The sequence below is a fragment of the Crotalus tigris genome, unplaced genomic scaffold (genome assembly GCF_016545835.1).
Source record: "Crotalus tigris isolate CLP2741 ecotype Arizona unplaced genomic scaffold, ASM1654583v1 scf7180000024437.13266115, whole genome shotgun sequence".
Taxonomy (NCBI): Eukaryota; Metazoa; Chordata; class Lepidosauria; order Squamata; family Viperidae; genus Crotalus; species Crotalus tigris.
This window is the reverse complement of record NW_024100606.1, coordinates 2,944,142-2,955,496: the sequence shown is the minus strand read 5'-3', so window position 1 is coordinate 2,955,496 and position 11,355 is coordinate 2,944,142. Positions and strand designations below refer to the sequence as shown.

At 40.6% G+C, this 11,355-nt stretch overlaps 1 protein-coding gene across 2 annotated transcripts; it reads left to right on the top strand.

Annotated features, from left to right (window-relative positions):
• The first annotated feature begins 4,987 nt into the window (after positions 1-4,987).
• Positions 4,988-10,960, top strand: CDK5R1 (cyclin dependent kinase 5 regulatory subunit 1). 2 transcript variants are annotated; one of them, XM_039331688.1, is made up of 2 exons: positions 4,988-5,435; positions 6,360-10,960. In XM_039331688.1, exon 2 carries the CDS (start codon positions 6,496-6,498, stop codon positions 7,411-7,413), a length of 918 nt encoding a protein of 305 aa, XP_039187622.1. In that variant the 5' UTR covers positions 4,988-5,435; positions 6,360-6,495; the 3' UTR covers positions 7,414-10,960. The 2 variants fall into 2 exon arrangements, with proteins under 2 accessions (XP_039187622.1, XP_039187623.1); XM_039331689.1 differs by lacking the exon at positions 4,988-5,435 and adding an exon at positions 5,500-5,632.
• The last annotated feature ends 395 nt before the right edge of the window (positions 10,961-11,355 follow it).

Genomic DNA, 11,355 nt, shown 5'->3' with positions numbered 1-11,355 from the left:
CTTGATTAAGTTTGAAAGCATTAATGGGAATACAAAAATGGGCGAGGGTATGCTATTTATGCTAAGTTATAAAATACTTTATTTTGTATCTATTTTATTTAAGAACTGCCCATCTCTTTCAGAGAGGTACTCTGGATGGTGCTCAATAAAATATTAAAAAGCATAAAAAGAGCATATAAAATTTAAGAGAGGCAAGGAATGTTGTAAATTAATTAAAAGGCAGGAGGAGGGCTTTCAGGGTACTAATCAACCCCATAGCTTCATGCTCCTCTATGCACCCCAAGCAAGGCCACAGAGCTCTGCTTTTATGCCTTTCCAGAAGGCTATGTTTTTACAAAAGAAAGATGGCACTCTCTGTCCAGGTTGCAGCTAAACAACACCCTAGTTTAGGCTAAAATGAACTTCATTAGCCTGTGGTGACCCACAGCATATAAAGGGAGCCATTAGCATGTTGTAAGAAATTAGCCATTATGTTAAGAAATACAATGGTTTATGTTTGGGCATAGCATGGTATGCTAAACTATCTCTGTTCTGCAGAATTGGATTGCAGCAAAGCAATCAATGAAGCTACTTTTTGCTGTCACATTGTTTTTCATGGTATTTCAGCTCAGATACAGTAGCACGAATGTTAGTTGAACAAATATTTTGTTAATGCAGTTCTAGGGCTTAGTTTTTTGTGAATCCAGCCTTTATGGTCTATTCTACTATGTAAGGGGAAACTTGTCCTGCAAAATGCTTTGCAAGAAGCACAGATATTTGAACAATTCCTTTTTACTTGGTAGTCACAAGAGGCATAATACAATTTTTGATCACTTGGTGGCACTATTTGCAGAGTAAACATAGTGTTCTTTGGCACTTCTAAAAATGAACAGATTTACCATGGCATAAGCTGTTTTCTTGTATACTGTTGCTATTTTACTCATAAAGGTTAACAACATGATCAGTTGGCACACAGATAATTAACATTTCGTATTAAACTAGAGAGGAAGAACAGTTTCCTTCTTTAACTAGAAACCCGAGAAAGCTAGATATTATTCATATTTCCAGTGGTGGGATTCAGCTGGTTCATACCACTTTGGCAGAACCAGTTGCTAATTGTTTGTTGCCCAGGCCTAGAATGGACTTCCAGAAGTGGCATCCACATACAGAACTGGTTGTTCACATATTTGAATCCCACCACTGCATACATCTCATATATACCTGACATGCAGAAAACAGTGTTATGTTTTGACATAGCTATGCATGCAGTAGATTTATTGAAATCAAAATATTAAATTACCGCTAAGGTAAATCCTGCTAATTTCAATAGCTTTATTAAAAGCATGGCTAAATGGGGTTGCAAACCCCACTTGTTTATATATCCATAAACATTAATAAATGCAGCCAATTGTGTCTTTGTCAATAAATAATGATTTAAATAACCATGCCTTAGTATAGTTTTCATTAAAGTTTAAATATCTTACTATGCAGCCTCTCAACTTCTCATTAGTTAATTTGTGCACAAAAAATAGGTTTAGAATAGAATAGAGCTGGAAAGGACCTTGGAGGTCTTCTAGTCCAGCCCCCTGCTCAAACAGGAGAACCTACATCATCTCAGACAAGTAACTATCTAGTCTCTTCTTAAAAACCTCCAGTGATGGAGCACCCATGATTTCTGAAGGCAAGGTGTTCTACTGGTTAATTGTCCTCACTGTTAGGAAGTTTCTCCTTAATTCCATGTTGCGTCTCTCTTTGGTCAGTTTGTCTCTTGTCTTGCCCTCTGGTGCTTTGGAGAATAGTTTTATGTCCTATTCTTTGTGGCAGCCCCACAAATACTGGAATACTGCTATCATGTCACCCCTAGTCCTTCTTTTCTTTAGACTAGCCAAATCCAATTCCTGCAGTTGTTCTTCATATGTTTTAGTCTCCAGGCTTTTGATCATCTTAGTTGCTCTTCTCTGAACTTTTTCCAAAGTCTCAACATCTTTTTTGTAGTATGGTGACCAAAACTGGTTGCAGTTTAAGGGGGGGGGGAGGAGTTGGAAGGTTCCAAAATGAAATAAGATACAAGGCAAAGACTTAGAGTATCATTTGAAGGGAGTTGCAAGATATTTTTCTCTGGTCCTATTGGACACAAGTATCCTCATATAGAGCCCAGGTAGCAGACTACCTGCTGACAAGTTTTGATCCTTGGCACATCAAGACCTTTACCTTACCTATTTGTTTTCCTGGGTTATTTTGATTAAATAGGAAGCAGTATTCTGTAAAACAAAGGACCAAATTCACGCATAAACAGTACTTTCAAATATGCAACTGGGAAAATAGATTGCAGAGGGATTTTTATAAAAGAAAAATAGTGGGTGACTGCAGCCCAGAGCTGTGTTTGACCCCTGGTATAATTTTGTGATTGGCAGCACTCCTCCTCGCATGGCAACCATCTTACAAGGATGTTTTTAATATTCCAGATGTGTCCACTGGCCAAAATGTTTTAGAGAACCAGCTCTGGACTATATAGCTGGAGCTGGGATGTAGTTGAAGAAGGCAGAGAAAAAAAGGAAGGAATGCTAGAATTGTCTACTTTTAGACCTGAAACCTTCAATCATTATTGTGACTGAAGTTACTATTCAGTGGCAACTTGACTATTATGAAGATTTAATGTTTTAAAAGCAAGATTCAGCTATAATGCACAAATCACGTCCTTCCTCCATTTTCATCATTTCTCTCCACTTTATTGTGATCTTCGGCTTACTGTCCAACCCACATCTTTTTGACCTGAAAATATTTACTTAGTTTTGTTTAGATGAACTGAGTAGTGCCATAAATCTCATATTTTCCCTGCACCTTGAACATTGTTGGAACCTTTTGAGATTCGTATTTTTGAGACCATTCAAATACTTCTATAAAGGCAGGTCCCTTCAGATCTTCTTTGAGCAAGAAAACAACTAACGGTCCAGCATTCATTCATGGAGTGTCCTAGGCAATGGCTGCAGCATCCTTTTACTGTGATTACAGTATTTAAAAATAATAGTCCATGACTAAGTATATAATACTGCACATGTATGAGGTACTATATGTGATAATTGTATTAACCTGTATTGACAAATTATGCTACAATCCTGGTCTCTTTGTGGCTTAGTATGTTGTGTAGAGTGAAGCACATTCTTTGTGATTCTAACCATTGTGGTTTATAGGTTAATATGCTGTATGCCAATCATGGTATATTTAATGAAAGATTTAAAACTAGCAATGGCTTAACATAATCTGCAAGATTACTCACTCTTGCCATTTTCTAAGCAAATTAAAGAGTTTGGTGTAGTGTAAGGCAGGGGTCCCCAACCCCCGGTCTGTGGACCAGTACTGGGCCGCGGCATGCCAGCAACCAGTCCATACAAACAAGCAAAGCCCCATCCGTGGGATGCAGGCAGCACACAAAACCACACACCCCCGGTCCGCGGAAAAACCTCTCTCCACAGAACTGGTCCCTGGTGCCCAAAAGGTTGGGGACCTCTGGTGTAAGGGAACAGCGTAGAAACAGGGAGACTGTGTGTTCTAATTCTGTTTTGGACATGAAGCTTGGGCATGTCACTCACTCTCAGCACTTCCCTTAAGCCTTGTTAAGAAAATTTCAGGGGCTAGTCCAAATAGTTGCTGGGGTCAACACTAACTCAAAGGCACCAATAGTCCCCCCCCCCAATTTTCCTGGCAAAGTCTTTGCTTATTGCCTCACCCCCTCCTTTAAATCAGTACATCCAAGGGCTAAAAGGGGGCAGCCAAGTATGGATGCTTGGAAGAGGAAGAAGTAGCCCAGTGACAATTGTCCAGTGGCCACAGCCTCCTTGTTTGAAGTTTTTTTTTTCCCTTTGTGATATCAGCTGTCTTTGAATGAAAGTTTTGGAATGATGCTGAAAAGATCCAGCATTCTGAGAAGCTCTTGGCAGTTGGTCCAGAGTTGAGCCCAGGCTATTAGCTGAAGACTGATTCTGATTTGAGAATAGTTATTACTCTTGTTTTGTGAGATTGAGGTGAGAAGAACAGATATAGTCTTCTGAATGCTGCTACAGACCAGTTTTATTAATTTTGATTGATTGATTGATTGATTGATATCTTGCCATTCTTAGAAGAGCTCAAAAAAATTGGACATATCTCTACCGTTTTTCTCCACAACAATTTTGTGAAGTAGGTTGGGCTGAGAAAAAAGAATCTGGGCCAAAGCCATTCAGAAGGCTTCTGTGGGTGACCTAGAGACCTGGATCTCTCCCATGCTGGTCCTATGCTTTCATTATGACACCACAGTGGTTGCTATTTTAAGAAGAGCATAACAATCTTGAGCACATTTTTCTACATGGGATAATTATTTGGTATTAGACATTCCATTGTTGATTGGTTTAATTAAAAATGAATTATTTAAATCTCCAGGGATATTCCCAGTGCTTTATCATGGAAGGATGTAAAATGTTTTAAAATGGTAATAGTTATCTGAGGATTAACTCTTCAAGGAGGAACTAGGGGGCTTTTTAGAGCTTCTAAAGCTTGTCAAGGCACTCTACTGTGTTATGTATTTGAGAATTCTGCTCCTGAAAATAGTTGCTCAGGTGACAATGTTATTTATTTTTTGCGTAAGTTCTGGGTCACAGTGTAATTTCTCTACAGAAATTGAAGTAGAAGTACCTTATTGCTTAGAAATTATGGACAGAACAAAACACCACGATTTAGCGGATGTACAGCATTCAAAACAACAGCCAGTGTTCAGCTCAGTCTGGCTTGATAAAGGATACGCCATGCGGTGCTTAAAAGGAGCCCTAGCTGCTGGTTGAAGCATTAGAGTTCACAGAGAATCCTTTCAGCGGAGAGAAAACGTTCCCATAGAAGGGACCGGCTGTCTCTAGGCCACCAATCCGGCGTTTCGCTCTGCATCCGCGCAGAGGCGCGCTCCGACAGTGTTCGGGGGGGGGTGGGGGTGGGAGGAGGGTCGGGAGTCTCGGTGCCATTTTGCCGCGCTGTGTTGGTGTCCGCCGGGGGTCGCCCTGCTTTGCAGGCACGTTGCGGCTACGGTGAGACGAGTGAGCGGGTGGCGGAGGCGGAGTAGGCGGGTTTAGCGAGCGCCGTCTGGTCGGAGTTAAGGCGAGCGGCGCAGTGAATCAGCCGGCAAAGCAGCTGAGGCGGTGCCGAAGAAGGCTGCTCACAGCCAGTCGGGGCTCCCGCACAGTTCTCGGGAGGGAGCGACTGGCCACTCCAGGAGGCGTCATTGGGGACGGCGCTCAGGCAGGCAGACAAGCAGGCATCCGTCGTGTGCCGCTGCCACACCGGACGAACCTCTGCATGCATTTCCTCGTTTGACTGGGGAAGCCGGACGGCCTCGCACCCGCCCCTCTTCCGCCTCCTCGCAGCCCCCAGAGCCGAGCCGGTCCTGCAGGACCTTGGACAGAAACCACAGTGCCCGGTGGGCGCGCATTGCGGTGGGTACCACGGAGGAGGAGGAGGAGGACAGGCGCCATCGCGTCCTTTGGGGAGGGGAGGCGGGAGGAATGCAGCAACATTGCGGCGGGAGGGAGAACGTGCGGGAGCCCAGCGCTATCTCGCGCGCGCGCGGAAAAAGCAAAGCTTGGATGGAGAGAAGAAAGACGATTTGGTGGAAGAGTTTATCTTCTTAAAGGTACTACCATTTCTAACTATTTAGTAGGTAGGCAGGAGTGGGGAAATGTAATAAATATGCACGGTGGGCGTCTAATTAAAAACATGGATGACTGATCTTTCTCTCCCTCTGTCTGTACATGCATATGGACGGAAAGATACCTTTATTTTAGAAAGATGAAGAAGCATCTGACATCTTCCATGATACATCAATTATTTCATAAGGAGATTCTTTGTTTTGCTGCAGCCAACTAATATGGCTCCCTCTCTAGAAAGCATCCCTGACACATTTTATACATTTGCCAGCATAACATTGAAGCAAGGGTATCTGTGCAGCCATCCTTTCTAAACATACCCAGCTTTTTATTTCAGCTTTTGTGGAGGAGGAGGAGGAGTATATATGCCATTTATAGAAAAGGAAACCAGCAAATCTTTGGTGTGTGTGGGAGCATCAGAGATACCTTCCTACAAGGCTTTGGGCTTGAAATTCAAGGTCCCATTTTGCGGGGCAGTCTTTGCACATGTCCAAATCATGTGTATGTGCCCTCCCCCCTTGGTCTCCCCCCACACACATGTAGGACAGTTTAATTTGGAAGGAAGAAATGGAGAAAAGTAATAATAAAAATAATAATGCTCTTAGAAATGAATATAATTAAATGGGCTAATATTACTAAAAAGCAGGGGTCTGTATATCTGGAAGAAAACTGATCCCTGCCAGGGCTTATTGGAATTGTTTTTGCTTTTGGTAGGTAACTTCTGAATCCAAACTATTTAAGGCCGTAACGGAAAGGAGAGTCAGCACGGTTGAATCAGAGACCCCTCTGCCCTGGTGGTGACAGCACCCAGCTCTGTCCACTTTGGTCTGCTCCTAGCTGCCTGTGCACCATGGGCACTGTGCTGAGCCTTTCACCCAGTTACCGGAAAGCCACTCTCTCCGAGGATGGTTCAACCACAGTGGGGCATTATACTGCAGTCCAGAATAGTAAGAATGCCAAGGATAAGAGCCTGAAGCGCCACTCTATCATTTCAGTGCTGCCTTGGAAACGCATCGCAGCTGTATCTGCCAAAAAGAAAAACTCCAAGAAGGTGCAGCCCAACAGCAGTTATCAGAACAACATTACACACCTCAACAATGAGAACCTAAAGAAATCTCTTTCCTGTGCCAATCTGTCCACCTTTGCCCAGAACCAGGGCAGTCAGCCTACAGCTCCAAGCCACCAAATTTCCAGTTCCAAGGGCACCGTTTCCTCTGTCAAGAAAACACCCCACCCCAGCTGCAACTCATCTGGCACCCCCAAGAGGGTCCTTGTCCAAGCCTCAACCAGTGAGCTGCTAAGATGCTTGGGGGCATTCCTCTGTAGACGCTGCTACAGGCTGAAGCATCTTTCCCCCACTGATCCAGTGTTGTGGCTTAGAAGTGTGGACCGATCTCTCCTCCTGCAAGGCTGGCAAGACCAAGGCTTCATCACTCCAGCCAATGTGGTCTTTCTGTACATGCTTTGCCGGGATGTCATTTCATCTGAAGTAGCCACGGACCATGATCTTCAGGCTGTCTTACTTACCTGCCTCTATCTCTCCTATTCCTATATGGGCAATGAGATCTCCTACCCTCTCAAGCCCTTCCTGGTGGAGAGCTGTAAAGAGGCATTTTGGGATCGTTGCCTCTCCATCATCAACCTCATGAGTCCCAAAATGTTGCAAATCAATGCTGACCCACACTATTTCACTCAGGTCTTTGCTGACCTGAAGAATGAGAGCAGCCAAGAAGAGAAGAACCGGCTGCTCATTGGCCTGGATCGGTGAGCTGAAACTCCCTGTCATTCACCCTTTCATTTATCTTCTTTTTTATGTTCTGTTTCTTTTCCAAACAAGCCAGGACACATAGGTGAGACGGGACAGGCCTGAAAGAAATCAGCCACCCACCACTGGTCTCCACCATTATTACCTTGGCTTCTATGAATCAAAACTGACAAGAAATGAAATGGGTTTGTCTGTTTGGTTTTCAGTTTTGCTGCATGTGATGGATATGGCTTCTTTTCCAGATTGTAAACCAGGAGAGGGCAAAATTGAGTGGAGAAGCAAGCACCACAACATAAGATCATGGCATCCTTTCACCTTTTGCTTGTCCTAAACAGCTTGCAAATTGGGATAAACTAGCCTGCAGGATTTACTTCTTTACAGTGGAAAGCAGTGGAGGAACATAATATTTACAATTCTTAAGAAGAAAAAGACCAAATCTAATAGATGTTCTAGCACTTGGTATTCTAAAAAAGGGATTCAAGAATGGATTTTTAAAAATAGAAATTTAATTATTATTACTTTATACACCAATTCCAACAAGATGACATCATCTCAGTACTGGCCTTCAAAAGGGACTCTTACTCCACGACAGAGTGATTATATTGAGAAACAGAAGTGGGTAAGGAAAAGTCAGAAAATATACAAGAGACACCTCATTCTGTGTATGATATCACCACTTGCACCCATTTCATTGGGGACCTTTGATCTAGGCTCCGTAGGTCTTCTCTAAATATCAGTATCGAAGGGCGAAGATGAGATTTGACAATCTTTTCTTGCTAAGGCAGATATAAGCCAGAATATGGGTTAGGAGGTGAGATTCAAAAATCCCAGGCAATAGTTACTAGCTGTTATTGATTTGCTGGGAAGTGATATATGTTAGTATTGATTGGTCAAAAATGGTTAATTTTTTGGGGGGTGATATTTGCATAATATACCTTTGCTGTTTCATACAGGCTGAATTTGAGTCCCTTGAGATTTTTCTGAGAATCCGCAATCAAGTTCCCTTATTCAATTATTTATTGAAAAATGCTAGGCTTATGTTATTACATGTAGGACTTGGTGCTGAATTTTAGTGTAGAAATGTTTTTCTTCTAGGGGGTTCCTTGCAGCTCCAGCCAGGACGGTATAGTTCAGGGGTAGGCAACCTTGGCTCTTTTATGAGTCATGGACTTCAACTCCCAGAATTCCTGAGCCAACTGGCTCAGGAATTCTGGGAGTTGAAGTCCACGAGTCATAAAAGAGCCAAGGTGGCCTACCCGGTATAGTTCATATGCCAACCAACACTCTTCACGCTTTATGAAAAGACAATAACAGCCACAATAAACAGAACAAGGAAACCCACTGAATGATAATAAAAGACTTCCCTTTTCTTATAGTGTTGAAGACTGAGAGTGAAGATAAGTTGTAATCTAAACCTACAGCAGATACAAAATATTCAGATATTTTGTACATTTTATAGAGTAATATTGCAGAAGGTTCTTTTGGGCCACAAATCTGTTCCCATGCTTGGAGACATTCTTTTCCATCTCGTAGACTTACAATTATAGATGAACATCTAAGAATTTAAATATTTTCCCCCACACTGAACATCTAAATATTTGAATAAATTTAATTTTTTATGCTTAGATATTTATTTTGTTTTGTTCTCTAGCTCCTGAACAGTATGTAAAGGTTAAAATATTCTAATCTTCAGGGATAGTCAAAAGTATATAAAAAAGAGTAGTGGGGAGACTGAATTTCCCTCAGTTACTAATAATATGTATTAAAAGTCAATAGTCCAGATCTAGGGTTCTATGGAAGATGTGAACTTTTGGTATGGAGGTAATCTTCACTGTTTTAAGTTCTCACAAGCTGGACAGTTAAATAGTATAAAGGCAATAATACTCTGGGGTAAAGAAGGCTGTGGATAAAATGATAAGTTAGAAATATTCTAGAAAGCTCTTCTAATGCTATTGCTAAGGATGCTGGCATTCTAGCAGAAAGGCAGAGGGAGAATTGTATTGTGTCTTTAAATAAGGTAGCTTGCAATTAACTTAAAAAACAACAAAGCACTATTAAAAATACAGAGGAACATTAAAAGCTGTGAAATCTGAAAAGGTCAAAGCTAAAAGGCTGCAGTAGACTTGAACTAAATTCATATGTTGTGATGATTAAACAGCTGCTGGGTTTGTTCAGCAGGTCTTGCCACTGCCTCAAAAGCTAGGCCAAAATCTGAGCCATAAGAAGTGAGATACTGTTAAGCTTGCTGTTGAATGTGTAAAGGAAAACTGAGCCTTAGCATCAAAGAGGAAAGGGAGGGCTCCTTTACAATTCTCTCCTGTAAACCATTTGCCGCTCTGAAATGGGTGGCATCTATCATCATATCAGTCTCCCTTAGAGACCCCAGTTCTTCATTCAGCATGAGTTCTGGAATACTTTACAGTAGTTCAGACTAAATTCTGGTATGTGTTTGAAGACATCATTCCTCTGGTTGTTCAAAATGGCAGTAAATCTTTTTGCCCTTCCTCTCCTTTTTAATAAAGACTATATATTAAAGGTAAAATCACAGTTGTACTCATATGGATATGAAAGCTTAAAGCTGCAATCCTTTGCATGTTTACATGGAAATAAGTTGCATTCAAGGAATCAGACTTATTTCTGAGTAGGTATGCTTTAGATTGCACTGCATGGGAAGCAAATGTGACTTGATGGTATCATTGATGTGCAAAACTATCTTGGCTTGAACCTATATATTTACTGTTTTATAGTGGGGAAAACCGTCAATTGACTTACTTGATATAAAAGAGTAATGAGTGAGAATTTACTATGCTGCTGTGTGAAATGAATCATTTTAGAACAAAATCTATGTTTATGGCAAGAGGAAAAAGAAAACCTAATCCTTTTTTGTCGTTCCATTATTGCTTTCCTGTAATACTGTGCATGCCAAAAGCAGCATTGTGACTTTTGACAGCAGGCAAAACTTTAGAACAGTTGATTGTAAAAAGACAAAAAAATAGAAACACAATAATTCACCATGCACAAATTTCAAGCAGATCTTCTGCTTTCATCCACACCTTCATTTCTTCAAATCAATGTATTTCATCTCAAGACCTCTAGATATTTTCTGATATAAACTGTACACGGTTCTTAATGTTTAGCTCTGTCCTAAACTATTTTTTCTCAAAGGAAAAAAAACACAAAATAGTGTGCCATTTTTTTTCACTTGAACATTCTTCAAAACTACATTTTGGAAGTGGGAGAAAAGAAAACAGGATCTGTTAAATTCTATATGTCTATGTATGTTAAAGTTTTTGGATTTTTTTTTAGTGTGCAATCCCTTCTGTAGATATTTGTTGACCAAAATTGGTATTATTGCTTATTATTACTTAATTTATAAATGGTCTTTTGTATGTATGTGTACTATAGTGTGTTTCTAAGTATGTGAGATTTATAAATATGACAAGACTGTCAAAGAGCTGTGTGTGCCTGTAACTTAATGCCTCCCTATTTTTATTTATTTTTGTACTGTGCTGATTAAAAATAAAATGCACTGACCATCCATGACACAAATGATTTTCAGAGGAATTTTTAAAAAACTTCTATCTGTGGTGGGAAGATGACAAGGAAGACTGTGGTAAATAATGGAGCTTTGGGGAAACAGTTGAATCTACTTTGACACATGATAAGTTTCAATCTATGTGATCTTAAAACTGAGTCAGTTACTTTGATTCATAGATATACTCTCTCAAATGCTATACCTTAAACAAGAGTATGCACTTAATCACAAAATAGATAATTATCTTAACCAATGCTTGGAGATCTCATGATTTAAACATCAATAAACCAGGAGATTATATTTTTTAAAAATAATGGATCATGTAATACAGTAGGTAATAGGGAAGGTCTATTACCATAGTTGATGAAAATGACATAGATTAATTGAAATTATTTTCTTCTCTGAAAAGA

What these genes read in the sequence shown, in the direction of transcription:
- CDK5R1 (XM_039331688.1), top strand. Translation starts at nt 6,496, where the DNA reads ATGGGCACTGTGCTGAGCCTTTCACCCAGTTACCGGAAAGCCACTCTC.